The sequence below is a fragment of the Odocoileus virginianus genome, chromosome 12 (assembly GCF_023699985.2).
Source record: "Odocoileus virginianus isolate 20LAN1187 ecotype Illinois chromosome 12, Ovbor_1.2, whole genome shotgun sequence".
In the NCBI taxonomy this organism is placed as follows: Eukaryota; Metazoa; Chordata; class Mammalia; order Artiodactyla; family Cervidae; genus Odocoileus; species Odocoileus virginianus.
In genome coordinates this window covers 64,626,089-64,641,186 of record NC_069685.1, presented here as the reverse complement: position 1 = coordinate 64,641,186, position 15,098 = coordinate 64,626,089, and the positions used below count along the sequence as shown (strand labels likewise).

Below are 15,098 nucleotides of genomic sequence, written 5' to 3'. Positions count from 1 at the left end.
CCCCAAAGCAAAGAAATACAGGCTCATGAGGCAGACCATTTTATAGCTCAAGAAGGTTAAGATACTCCACTAAAGCGAGCGGCAGAGTCAGGACCAGAATCCATGACTGCCTTCCAGCTCAGGGTCCTTCCAACATACATGGTGCGCCGTTCTTCCTCTAAGACACCCTTCCCTTTTGTGTGAGCACTACTTTAGTTTTTCTTTCACTATTAAACAGCCTCTTCACCAGGGATCTTAAGAGGAAAACACAATGTAAACCAACATTCTACAGAGGCAATTCTAAGAAATCTGAAGTCACAATCATATCCTCCCTAACCAATGATTCAGTGCTTTGCAACAACTCATCCTCATTTTGCTCCTTTCTTCTCTGCCTTCTACTTGCCAGGCAATTCTCTCTCCCATTACAGTGCTTTTCTCCTTACAAAACCCACCAAACTCATGCTTAAAATACATCAAACACACCTCAGTGCTGTTAATCAATTCCTCTAAAGGTCAAAAGTTATATTACATACACCAAAACTCATGAGAGCATCAATCCAAAAGAGCAGGACAGCGGCAGTTTAAGAACATGATAGACATGCATAAGAGAGTTGCAGTGCTCATTCCAGAGGGAATTTTATGTTATTTCCTACTGTGTTTACCATAATTCATTCTGGGTCTATATATGTGTGAATTACTAAGCACCAGAATTTAAAAGTGGGAAATAATGTATACTTTTTAATAATAAATGCCCTTTTATAGACTGAATGGGGAAATACTAACCTTGCATACACATGGTAAATAAAAATGGCAGTAACAGAGTAAAAATAATGTAATGAGTCTTAACCTAAAATCTATATAACACACTGTGGATTATCTGGGTTCTGACAATTTAAAAACCAGTCAGAAGAAAATGGCCACAGGTTAAAGACCCAAATTCTTTATGGCTCACTTCTGGTATTTACAACGTACTCTTCCAACATGGGTTTTCAGAAACCTCCTCTGATTTATGAATGCTAAGGCCAAAGGGCATTGTTAACAATAACCTTCTGATGCTTGGAGAGTAACAAAGATTTTCACGTACAACAGTTAGGCAATGTAAAAAATGTAGGATATGCTAAAGAAGGTGTTTCCTAGGATATGCTAAAGAAGGTGTTTCCAGGTATACTTCCAGCTTGTTCCTAAGAAGCATTAACAGACCAGTCTAGAAACGGGAGTTTTAATGTCCTTTGAAATACTAACGTTGTCTTTACTTCTGGTTGAAATTCAGGTTACATTTTTTGAAGGTCACAATTCCATCTGCTCATGGAACTATGGGGCTTTTACTCCACTCCACAAATTGTCCTCATGTACACAAAACCACTAGAACTTTCTCTAATATGAGGAAAGAGACTCATGCAGAGAGGACACACTTTGCTGACTTGCAAGGTGAGCATCTGACACTCAAAAACAGTTTGTTCCAAGCACAGGTGCAACAACCGCCTACAATTCTCATGCTACTTACTGGGATTTCAGAAGCAGCAGACTGAGAGGCGGTCTATTGAATTACACAACAAAAATCATTTCAAAATTTCATTATCTTCACTTGAACACTTACTTGTTTGTAAATTAGGTGAGCAAAGAAATATACCTATATATATGTAAAAATACAGTTTGGGAAAAGCACAGAATAGGAGCAATTCATACCTTAAATGCTACAACTGAACTATACTACAGAGGTTCTTTACCCTAGAAACTGGAAATTTGATATAACGTATGTGCATTACAATAACGATATATTTCAATGTGCTGTGAGATTGAGACTATATGATATCAGACAGCTATTTAAAGCTTGATGGTTTAAGTCATTTAAGAGTTAAATGCGTTCATTTGAAAACATACAAAATGATGCAAACTGGAGCATGCCACAATACATAGTGACACATCTGGGTTTTGATGGCTGATATATGTTTGATTTAGATATAGTAACTTTTAGGGGAGGGGTCTCTTAATATGACAGATTTTACTGAAATACTCATCTGCTGAGGGAGGACCAGAATAGGAGGAGCCATTGTTTCCTGGAGTAACCACAGGTTTAGGAGCCTAGCACTGTGATGTGATTAACTTATTTGTACAAAGAAGCCCTAGTCTCTCCCAATCTGAATTACTTAAAATCGCTGCAACTACAAAATACTTTTGCACAACCATTTTTCAGTGAAAAGCCATTATCTTGGGCTTTTAAAAAAAATGACAGGCAGACTCTGTGCCTTAGAGGGTTATCATGCTAAATGGAAAACACTTTTTGGTGAAGAAATGGGTCACAAGTTAAAAACAAGGGTAAATTTTCTTAAGCACTGTATCTCAATCACAGTTGGGGGACCAACAATTCCAGTAAACAATCTACTCATACAGCTTCTGTTAGAGAAAAAGATGATGCAGGCTTATTTACACAGAAGTATGATTTAAAAGGAGCTTTAAACCCAGAGAAGATTTTTAAATGGACTAATATCTATTTCAAACCCATTATTAACTTCAATTCACTTAATATTTACTGAATACAATGGCACAAGTAAACACATTGGATTCTAAAGATACAAAGATGAACAAACAAAAAATTACAACATATCTGGTAAAAGTTGTCAAAGTGTGTTCAAGACACAGAAAAAGCCAGAAGAGAGGGTAATAAACTGTCAGGGAGGGACCTGGGACTGAGAAAGGCTTCACATAAGAATATCATCACCTGAATCGGGTTTTGACAGATGAAGAAAAGTTCCTTGGGTAGGAGAAGAGAGAACTCAGAGGTATAAGGTATGTCTGAGAGTCCAAGGAGGGTGGCTTTACTAATATGAAGGGGAGAAGGGGAAAGAGAGGGAAACAGAAAAGCCGTAAAGGACCAAGGATCACATCACTTAGGGTGACACCACGTTAGGTAATTTCACTTTAGAAGTAATCAAGAAAAACTGAAGGCTTTTAGGTTGGTGAATGACAGGATCCAACCCATGCGTTCTCTCCAATAGATCCTTTACCCCAATAGATCTAAAAATAGTCTCTGGCTGAGAGACAGGACTGCATGAAAAAATGCAATGATACGAAACTACATTATCTCCACATGTAATTTAATTTTCACCAATTCTAGACATTTAAACACAAAATTAAATTGGGTAATTCTACTAAATATTGCTGTCATTATTTCCACAGTAGCTAGTAGGATCTGGCTGCTGGGAGGTTATAGGAGATTCCATCCTGTCACCTCTTATCAGGGCCACTCAATTCCAAACGGACCCTTCTGAACAGTAGCACATGATATGAAAGTGCAACATGTCTCTTGCCTTGATGAATCCAGTGTGTATTTTTAGCTGACAGAAAACTAAGACAAGAGCTATGATCATAGCCCAAATCTACAAGCAAGAAGAATTTAAGCCACAGTGATTCCTAGATGTAAATGCCTAACTGCACAGAGTACTAATAAACACTAAAACTATAAATGCCAACCACAAAGAAAATGTTGGCCATTTGAGTCTTGACAAGGAAAAAATATGATGAAGGAATTGGGTAACTTTTGGATGGCTGAGTAAAACAACTTTCTAAGAATCCCAAAATGAGCTCCCAAACCCACTATCTGAATGAAGGGACAGCCCTGAGCTTTTGTAAGATGTCACAGGACACTTCTCTGTGGTAGACCCAAAGCACAAAGAGCCACAACCCTGTTCAGTGAGGAAAAAAGGCGGCATCCGTTTGGTTAAAATACATGAACTTTGGCATTTTTGTGCTGAAAGACAAGCTTACTGAAAAATACTAAGGATGGCAATAGTGCTAAAACACCCAGTTCACTGAGAATACCCTTTTAATTGAAAAGGGTAAATGCACTCAAAAGTTGAGAGCTTTCCCTCTCTTCAGCAATATACAGTACGTTACGCAAATAAACCTTTTATTTAACACCTATACTTATAGCACTAAGAAGCCCTAAGAGTCACTTCATCCTGTAACAGAAGCCTGCACTGAACTCAAAGCACATCTCGTCGTTTGGCGCTGCTGTTCAGTCCCTGGGTTAGGTGCAACTCTTGGTGTCCCCCACAGCAAGCCGGGCTGTCCTGCCTACACACCTCCGGAGGCCGCTCACACTCGCGTTCACGGGGCAGGGGACGCTGTCCAACCGTCTCACGCTCTACCGCCCTCTCGTCCTTCTGCTGTCAACCTTTCCCAGCATCTTTGTTCAACGAGTCAGCTCTTTGCCATCAGATGGCGAAAGTACTTCAGCATCAGTCCTTCCAATGGCTATTCAGGGTTGACTTCCCTTAGGATGGACTGTTTCGATCTCTTTGCAGTCCAAGAGACTCAAGAATCTTCTCCAGCACAATTCGAAAGCATCAACTCTTCAGTGCTCAGCCTTCTTTATGGTCCTATTCTCACATCCATACGTGACTACTGGAAAAACCATAGCTTTCACTATACAGACCTTTGTTGGAAAAGTGATGTTTCCACTTTTTAGTACGCTATTTAGGTTTGTCATACATTTCCTTCCAAGGACAAGCGTCTTTTAAATTCACGGCTGCAGTCACCATCCAGTGATTTTAGAATGAAAATAAAATCTGTCACTGTTTCCACTTTTTCCCCTTCTGTTTGCCATGAAATGATGGGACCTGAGGCCATGATCTTATTGAGTGTTGAGTTTTAAACCAGCTTTTCCACCCTCATCAAGAGGCTCTTTAGTTCCTCTTTGCTTGCTTTCTGCCATTAGAGTAGAATCATCTGCATTTCTAAGACTCTGTAATCTTGACTCCAGCTTGTGATTCACCCACCTTGGCATTTCGCATGATTACTCTGCATACAAGTTGAATGAACAGGGTGATAATATACAGACTTACCATACTCCTGTCCCAACTTTGAACCTCTAAGCTGTTCCATGTAGGGTTCTAACTGTTGTTCCTTAACCCATATACAGGTTTCTCAGGAGACAGGTTATGGTAGTCTGGTATTCACATCTCTAAGACTTTTCCAGTTTGTTGTGATCCACACAGTCAAAGGCTTTAGCATACTCAATGAAGCAGATGTTTTTCTAGAATTCCCTTGTTTTCTCTATGTGCTTAGCTGTCCAGGCATATCCAACTCTTTGTGACTCCACGGACTGTAGCCCACCAGGTTCCTCTGTCCATGGGGATTCCCCAGGCAAGAATACTGGAGTGGGTTGCCATGCCATCTTACAGGCGATCTTCCCAATCCAGGGATTGAACCCAGGTCTCCCACATTGCAGGAGGACTCTTCACCGTCTGAGCCAGCAGGGAAGCCCTGCTTTCTCTATGATTCAACAAATGCTGACAATTTGATCTCTGGTCCTCTGCCTTTTCTAAACCCAACTTGTATATCTGGAAGTTCTCAGTTCACGTACTGAAGCCTCGCCTGAAGGACTTTGAGCATAACCTTACTAGCATACAAAATGAGCATGAATGTACTGTGGCTTGGACATTTTTTGGCATTGCCCTTTTTTTGGGACTGGAATGAAAATTGAGCTTTTCCAGTCCTGTGGCCACTGCTGAGTTTTCCAAATTTGCTGACATACTGAGTACAGCACTTTCACAGCATCATCTTTTAGGATTTTAAACAACTCAGCTGGAATTCCATCACCTCCACTAGCTTTGTTCATAGTGATGCTTCCTAAGGCCCACTTGACCTCACATTCCAGGCTGTCTGGCTCTAGGTGAGTGATCACACCATTGTGGTTATCTGGGTGATTAAGAACTTTTTTGTATAGTTCTTTTGTGTATTCTTGCCACATCATCTTAATCTCTTCTGTTTCTGTTAGGTTCTTACCATTTCTGTCCTTTATCCTGCCCATCTTTGCATGAAATGTTCCCTTGTTATCTCCAATTTTCTTGAAGAGATCGCTAGTCTTTCCCATTCTGTTGTTTTCCTCTACTTCTTTGTATTGTGCATTTAAGAAGGTCTCGTGTCTCCTTGCTATTCTCTGGAATTCTTCATTCAGTTAGGTAAATCTTTCCCTTTCTCCTTTGCTTTTTGCTTCTCTTCTTTCCTCAGCTATTTGTAAAGCTTCTTCAGACAACCACTTTTCCTCCTTACATTTCTTTTTCTTTGGGGTGGTTTTGGTCACTGCCTCCTGTACAATGTTATAAACCTCTGTCTATAGATATTCGTCACCTCGACTGCACAATCGTAAGGGATTTGATTTAGGAGGTGGTGCTAGTGGTAAAGAACCTGCCTGCCAATGCAGGAGAAGTAAAAGATGCAGATTCAATCCCTGGGTTGGGAAGATGCCCTGAAGAAGGAAATGGCAACCCACTCTAGTAGTCATGCCTGGAGAATCCCCTCGACAGAGGAGCCTGGTGGGCTACAGACCATAGGGTCGCTCAGAGTTGGACATGATTGAAGTGACTTAATGCATACCTGAATGGCCTAGTGGTTTTCCCTACTTTTTTCAGTTTTAGACTGAATTTTGCAATAAGGAGCTCATGACTTGAGCCACAGTCAGCTCCAAGTCTTGTTTTTGTTGACTGTACAGAGCTTCTTCATCTTTGGCTACAAAGAATATAAATCAATCTAATTTTGGCATTGACCCTCTGGTGATGTCCACGAGTAAAGTCATCTCCCTGTGTTGTTGGAAAAGGGTGTTTGCTATCACCACTGTGCTTTCTTGACAAAACTGTTAGCATTTGACATTAAGGTCTAGGAAATTCTTTCAACTGATGCAGTCAGTAACTGCTAAAAATTGAGGAATAAAAGCCTACACAGTTTCTGCACCATTACAAATCTTAATGATACAGCATTACCAACTGCAAATCATGCAGTGCTACTAAACAATGGACACCTCAGCTGACAACTACATGTATCATTTTAAATCAAGCATAAGAGCTGCTTGCTAATGTAGTGTCCCCAGTACTTAAACTGAGAAAAAAGCAGAGTACACAACGTTTTCATGCTAAACTCTATATAACACTCCAATGTGAGAAACGGAAGGTTTCTTCCTTCCTTTCTCCACCTGCTTTAGTGGAAGAACAGCTGACGGCACTTACGTTAACAAGAGACTCCTTGAACTTGATGTGAAGTCTGTAATTGGAAAGGGCGATGACGGCGTCCTCAGCACGGCCCACATACTCTGTGCTCTCTCCATGCAGTTCAAGGAAAGGAACCTTCAAGGGGAGGAGAAACCCTTCAGAGCTCTGAGCAGTAACGCAAAGTCCTTAAACACAGCTCAGGTGAACGGACTACACACACTGTCGCTCCAGACAGCACACAGATGGGTACAGGACCTGAAGAGGACGGGTGTACACCCACAAGATTAAAAACACCTACTTATTCACATTTAAGACTAAAGAAGAAATGACACAGACATGACCACCTCAGTGGGAAAGTCTTTCTAACAGAGATGTTTTCCAGCATACATTTCTATCATGTGTGTGGTTTAGGGAAAAAATACATTTCTCTAATACGTATTCCTATATGCAGTGCATTACTTCAATCCACTGGCTCAGCTACATTGTTACTATGATGCTTAATACTTGTTTCACAATCAAAAGTGGCCTGGGATTACCTGAAGATTCTCATCCTCCCGGATCAGCTGCTTCCTGGGAAAGATCTGATTGGCTTGGATGCACTCAAGGCTGTGCCGAGTCTCTTCATCCTGGAAAAAACCCAAATGTTTAAATAATTTCAAAGCTCCTACTCCATGTTTGGTTTTTCTGCCATGTCTAGTAGCATAATCACAAAATCCAGGTGCCTCTAAATGGAACACACACCAATAACAAAGAAAGTCAAAGAGGTTAAGAACATTTCTGTTAAGTGCTATTAAGTTGTTAGTATATTACTTTTAAGAGAAACTAAGATATAGTGGCTTTTTTCTCTTGTTATAACCTTTATTTTTAAAGGATGCATTCTGAATTATTATTATTTAAGAATGAAATGATGTGATCGATGTCTGGAATTTGACTCAAAACAATTGGAGGGGGAAGGGTAATAAGGAAGTGAATGGAGCATAAATGAAACAACTGTCCATGAGGGGATCGATACATGGAATTTTAAGTGAGAGTTCACTATATCTCAGTGTCTACTCTGGTTATATGGGAACTTTCCATAAAAAGCTGTTTTCTTTTCAATGTAAACTTAAGAACTGAATCCTCAAACTGAAAACATGTGTGTAAACCACTACCCCTAAGTTTAATCTTTGTATTACATATTTATTTCTATTAAGGCAATCTCAAAAGATAATAAATTATAATCTAAATAGCACTTGAACTAATCATAATTTACATAAAAACAGTCTTTTATATTATAAATTTGTATGATATTCAAAGATCAGGGGGAAAACCAATCTATTGGAAAGTCCAGGGGTAAATTATGATGAAATCTATTTACACAGCAAATTATATAAGAGCAATAGCAATTTTAAACATAAACCCTAATAGTATGGTTCTCAAAACATGATGTGCAGATTCTGAGACCCTTTCAAGGCCTCTATGAGGTCAAAACCACAGTTACAATACTACTAAGACTTTTTCAATACTAAGCCTGTAATAATACTAAGCCTTTTTTCTCTGCATCGACATTTGTACAAACAGCGCAGAGACTCAGTGAGTAAACCTGCTGGCCCCTTAGTATAATCTAGCAGTGGCACTTTAAATGTACTTGGTAACAAGTAGGAGAAAAATGATCAATTTTATTACATTCTGATCCTTAAGTCTTTTTCTTTTTTTGTTTTTAAAGAAGAAATAGGGACTTCCCTGGTGGTCCAGTGGTTGAGACTCTAAACTCCCAACGGAGGGAGCAAGGTTTCAATCCCTGGTTGGGGAACTAAGCTCCCACATGCTGCATGTCCAATAAATATATAAAATATTAAAAAATAAAGAGGAAATACACATGAAAGGCTCTTGCTGCACACTTAAGTATTATGGTTGTCTCAAGGTAAAGCACCTGTGCAACTGTTTCAGTTACAAGCTGAACTAGCAACTTCTTTTGCAAGTGAATGACCACCATTTGCAACTGAAAAGAACAACTGACTATGGTAATTTGGACTTCAGTAGATCTTTTCTTCAAATGACATCAGTTACCAGTGACAAAGTTTTAATGAGAAAATTTCAATTTTGGAGTCTATCATCTGCCACAAGGAACTTTACAGCTTTCCAGTACCAAATACTTTTCTGATATAACCAGTGGCAATACTACCAAGTGTGATTTTTAAAAGAAATTTTACTGCAAAATTTGTCTACCTTTGGAAGACCTGCATTCCTCATTTTCTCACTATTCATTCTTTTCAAAATGACCTGTTCATGTTACAAAATCATGCATGGATAAAAGATCCATTTAAACTGCAAGACAACTGACGGTTTTAACATAATACAAAAAGTTCACTGACATGACTTCAAATTCCACACTGCAACTAACCTTCAAAGAACTAACACTTGTCAAGTTTTGATGTGTAATAGAAGAATACAGACAACTACCTGGAAAAACTATTAAAGTACGCTTTCATTTAACTACTGAGTAAGGCTGGATTTACTTCATTTATTTCAAAAAATACACTGTAACAAATTGGATGCAGATGTAGATATGAGAACCTAGCTATCATCTATTAAGCCAAATATTTTTTTAAAAACTATAAAAATGTAAAACAATGTCACTCTTTTACATTAATTGCTGGATGAGAAAAACGTTACTTTTCATTAAAAATGTTACGGGAAATTGGTATTGTTACTTTTAAAATGAATTTATGAACATTTTAAGGGTTTCTCAGCTTTGACTTCTAAATCAAATTCCTTACGATTATACAGTGGAAGTAACAAATAGATTCAAGGGATCAGATCTGACAGAATGCCTGAAGAACTAAGGACAGAGGTTCATGACACTGTACAGGAGACAGTGATCAAGACCATCCCCAAGAAAAAGAAATGCAAAAGCGCAAAATGGTTGTCTAAGGAGGCCTTACAAATAGCTATGAAAAGAAAAGCAGTGAAAGGCAAAGGAGAAAAGGAAAGATATGCCCATCTGAACGCAGAGTTCCAAAGAACAGCAAGGAAAAAGATAAGAAAGCCTGCCTCAGTGATCAAAGCAAAGAAACAGAGGAAAACAATAGAATGGTAAAGACTAGAGATCTCTTCAGGAAAATCAGAGATACCAAGAGAATTTTTCACACAAAGATGGGCAATAAAGGACAGAAATTGACAATAAAGGACAGAAACAGTATGGACCTAACATAAGCAGAAGATACTAAGAAGAGGTGGCAAGAATATACAGAAGAACTATACAAAAAAGATCTTCACAATCCAGATAATCACGATTATGTGATCACAACGGTAGAGCCAGACATTCTGGAATGCAAAGTCAAGTGGGCCTTAGGAAGCATCGCTAGGAATAAAGCTAATGGAGGTAATGGAATTCTAGCTGAGCTATTTCAAATCCTAAAAGATGATGCTATGAAAGTGCTGCACTCAATATGCCAGCAAATTTGGAAAACCCAGCAGTGGCCACAGGATTGGAAAAGGTCAGTTTTCATTCCAATCCCAAAGAAAGGCAATGCCAAAGAATCCTCAAACTATTGCACAACTGCACTCATCTCACACGTTAGTAAAGTAATGCTCAAAATTCTCCAAGTCAGGCTTCAACAGTGTGTGAACTGTGAACTTCCAGATGTTCAAGCTGGTTTTAGAAAAGATAGAGGAACCAGAGATCAAATTGCCAACATCGAAAAAGCAAGTGAGTTCGGGAGAAACATCTATTTCTGCTTTATTGACTATGCCAAAGCCTCTGACTGTGTGGATCACAACAAACTGTGGAAAATTCTTCAAGAGATGGGAATACCATTCCATCTTACCTGCCTCCTGAGAAATCTGTATGCATGTCAAGAAGCAACAGTTAGAACTGGACATGGACAACAGACTGGTTCCAAATCAGGAAAGGAGTACATCAAGGCTGTATGCTGTCACCCTGCTTATTTAACTTATATGCAGAGTACATCATGGGAAATGCTGGGCTGGATGAAGCACAAGCTAAAATCAAGACTGCCGGGAGAAATATCAATTACCTCAGATATGCAGATGACACCACCCTTATGGCAGAAAGTGAAGAAGAACTAAAGAGCCTCTTGATGAAAGTGAAAGAGGAGAGTGAAAAAGTTGGCTTAAAGCTCAACATTCAGAAAACTAAGATCATGGCATCCGGTCCCATCACTTCATGGCAAAGAGACGGGGAAACAGTGACAGATTTTATTTTCTTGGGCTCCAAAATCACTGTAGACGATGACTGCAGCCATGAAATTAAAAGGCGCTTGCTCCTTGGAAGAAAAGTTATGACCAACCTAGACAGCATATTAAAAAGCAGAGACGTTACTTTGCCAACAAAGGTCCATCTAGTCAAAGCTGTGGTTTTTCCAGTAGTCACGTATGGATTGTGACAGTTGGACTATAAAGAAACCTGAGCACCGAAGAATTGATGCTTTTGAACTGTGGTGCTGGAGAAGACTCTCTAAAGTCCCTTGGACTACAAGGGGATCCAACCAGTCCATCCTAAAGAAAATCAGTCCTGAACATTCGTTGCAAGGACTGATGCTGAAACTCCTACACTTTGGCCACCGGATGCAAAGAACTGACTCACTGGAAAAGACCCTGATGCTGGGAAAGAATGAAGGTAGGAGAAGAAGGAGACAAGAGAGGATGAGATGGTTGGATGACATTACTGACTCAACGGACACGAATTTGAGTAAACTCTGGGAGTTGGTGATGGACAGGGAGGCCTGGCGTGCTGCAGTCCATGGGGTTGCAATGAGTTGGACATAACTGAGCGACTGAACTGAACTGATAGTTAAGTACAGACAGAAACACCCTACATACACAAAAGCTCTTCGGGGTCCTCAAGAAATCAAGAATGTAAAAAGAGGTCCTCAGACCAAAGACTTTGAGAATTGCTGCTCCTCTATATTCTACTACCAGACACATTCATCCTTCAGTATCTGAGGGGGAACTAGTTCCAGGATACACACCTCTCCCATGGACACTCAAGTCCCTACCATAAACAGGTTTATAGTATTTAATGGGCTTTCCTGGTGGCTCAGATGATAAATCTGCCTGCAATGCAGGAGACCCATGTTCGATCCCTGGGCTGGGAAGATCCTCTGGAGAAGGAAATGGCTACCCACTTCAGTATTCTTGCTTGGAGAATTTCATGGACCCAGGAGCCTGGCCAGCTACAGTCCATGGGGCCACAGAGTCAGACATGACTGAGCAACTAACACTTTCACTTTCATATAGTGTTGGGGTCCTTTAATGGCCTGGAACCTGGTGGTCCAGAGTAGATGATGAGAAAGTGAAAGAAGGAAAGAGGCTAATATTCCCAGCGTCATGTTAGGGGAAGCACGCTGATTGAAACCGCCCACCCTGGCCAGGCACCATAGTAACCATTTGCATGAGTTGTTTTACAACAGTAGGTCCTGGTAAGGAAGAGGGAACTAATAAGCCTCCACCAACCACAAAAGTTCGGGAAAGGTCAAAAGGAGACACCACCTGTCCGACCACCTCCCATAATCCTCCTCTCTGGTATCCATCTTGGCTGAACAAGGAGTGCACCACCAGGAAGGACCCTGAGTCAGAATGACTGGCTAAAGACAACCCAGAAACTAATCCCATCACCATAAACCCCGAGACTGCCAGCCATGTGACAGAGCAGTCCTCCTGGGTCCCCTTACCCTACTGCTCTCCACCTGGGTGCCCTTTCCCAATAAAATTTCTTGCTTTGCCAGCACATGTGTCTCCTCGGACAATCCATTTCCAAGTGTTAGACAAGAGCCCAGTTTTGAGCCCTGGAAGGGGTCCCCCTTCCTGCAACAGTTACGCAGCCAGCTTTCACATTCCAAGGAATCAGCCAGAAATAGACAGAGAGAGAGAGAGAGAGATGGGGACCCAAGCTCTGATGGAGCAAAGGTGTTTTAATCAACATGGTGTGGGCATATATACTGTCTTACAAGGTAGTTATTCTCAGCAAAGATAAAGATTAAAATTCCAGACTTACAAAACATAAGGTGATCCATATTAAAGAGAGAGAGTTGTAAACAATCACTTTTACCGTATGGTTCATAAGAAGGAAGAGGGTACTTATCACCGCATTGAAAAACTAACAAAGGAAATGCCTGGATTCCTCAGTCCGGGAGAGGCTTGCCTCGCCTCTCAATTCTTGAATATTCAGTAATTAATAAGGAACAGAGGATTCATGACAGATCCAAAGCAGCACACAGAAAGCCTCCAGTTAAATGCTTCCTGACAATATAGTATCTGCACATAATCCATGACCATCGTCCAGTACACTAAATCCCCTGCAGATCACGCATAAGGCCTGTTACTAAGTAAATTTTATGTAAAATAGCTGCTGGTGCACAGCGCAGCCATGTTAGTATTGTCACTTCCCTAAGGCTGCTAAGTATTCACCATGACTGTCAAACAATCATAGCTGAGAATCAAATAATTTCAAAAGCAAAAGTATAAAAATCTATTCAGTTATTTATACTATAGCAATAAATAAATTAACAGTTTAATGAAGTTGGTGCGTTTTAGTCAGGTTGATATGATGTGGCTTGGAGCCTCCAAAAATAAAACTACCTAGAGTGAACAAAGAATGGCTCCAATCCTATAAACCAAAATATCTTGTTAGATGTAGAGTTCTGAGTCAGTCAGTTCCATTTTATTCCATTCCACTCATGACCTCTGAAGTCAATGATGTGGTGAAGGAACAGGGACACACGCATTATTTGAAAGGAACTCATTTTCTCTGTAAGTGTTAGAATTGGTTAAAAAGGCAAAAAGCTATTTCCATTCTTAAGAGAAAGTTCTTGACTTAAAGAACACCAAGTATTTACACTCAGAACTAAAGAGAAACGATAGGAAAAACCTTGGATTTAGGACTATTTTTCTCAAAAACCAATAGAGGATAGGCAGGAAAAGTGAGAATTACTGGGGGCAGGGAAGCCTTTTAAAAATTATCACATAAAAGTACATTGTAAACACGCTTACTTAGCATCACATTAACTTTTTAAACTCACCTAAACACATAAGGGGGCTTCCCTGGTTGCTCAGAGATAAAGCACCCTCTTGCCAATGTAGGAGACACAGGTTGAATCCCTAGGTAGCAAGATCCCCAGGAGTAGGAAATAGCAACCCACTCCAATATTCTCTCCTGGGAAATCCCATGGACAGAGGAGCCTGACAGGCTTCAATTGATGGAGTCACAAAGAGTTGGTCAAGATTTAGCAACTAAACAACTACAACAGAACACTTTTATTCTCTTAAAGATCATTTCACAGATCCTTGTTTCTTTAAGTGATTCCCTAACTAGATTTTCACTGACCTAGAAATAGTGTAGAATTAAAATAATATAGCACGCTTTAAAAAAAAAAAACCTATAGAAGCCATTTACCAATTCATTTTTGCTGGCATATTCACTTGCATGCTAATCCAGGCCAATGTATATTATCTACATAATTACTGAAAACTGAAACTGGAATGAACGACTTTTCAACAAATGAGAATTTGGCCAGCAAGACAAGAACATAAAGAAATAATTTTTTACAGTCATATAAAAGATAAGCTCTTTTTATAAGACTGTCCCAGTACACATTACATTTACGGCTTCTGAACTGATTCTCCCCCTTGTATATAAAAATGCCTTTAACTCCCAAGGATTAAAATAGACTAATCCTGAGAGTTGAACTATCAAGAAAGCCAAGTGCTGAAGAATTGATGCTTTTACACTGTGGTGTTGGAGAAGACTCTCTGAGAGTCCCTTGGACTGCAAGGAGATCCAACCAGTCCATCCTAAAGGAGATCAGTCCTGAATATTCATTGGAAGGCCTGATGCTGAAGCTGAAACTCCAATACTTTGGCCACCTGATGCGAAGAACTGACTCATTGGAAAAGACCCTGATGCCGGGAAAGACTGAAGGCAGGAGGAGAAAGGGACGACAGAGGATGAGATGGTTGGAGGTCATCACCGCCTCAATAGACAGGAGTTTGCGTAAACTCCGGGGGTTGGTGATGGACAGGGAGGCCTGGTGTGCTACAGTCCATGGGGTCACAAAGAGTCGGACACAACTAAGTGAATGAACTGAACTGAGGATAGACTATTTATTGACTTTCCAAGAAGAATGGTAAAAA

General features: G+C 40.1%; 1 protein-coding gene across 8 annotated transcripts in view; it reads right to left on the bottom strand.

Annotated features, from left to right (window-relative positions):
- Positions 1-15,098, bottom strand: part of MTMR3 (myotubularin related protein 3) — a 126,141-nt gene that overhangs the window by 42,226 nt on the left and 68,817 nt on the right. For 7 of the 8 annotated variants that reach the window (XM_070475550.1, XM_070475556.1, XM_070475554.1 and 4 more), the window contains exons 4-5: positions 7,502-7,591; positions 6,984-7,100 (exon numbers count right to left, since the gene is read on the bottom strand). In XM_070475550.1, the coding sequence (XP_070331651.1) occupies positions 6,984-7,100; positions 7,502-7,591 (207 nt within the window). Of the gene's footprint in view, positions 1-6,983; positions 7,101-7,501; positions 7,592-15,098 lie in introns of those variants that run through there. The other variant, XM_070475557.1, reaches the window with a different exon arrangement.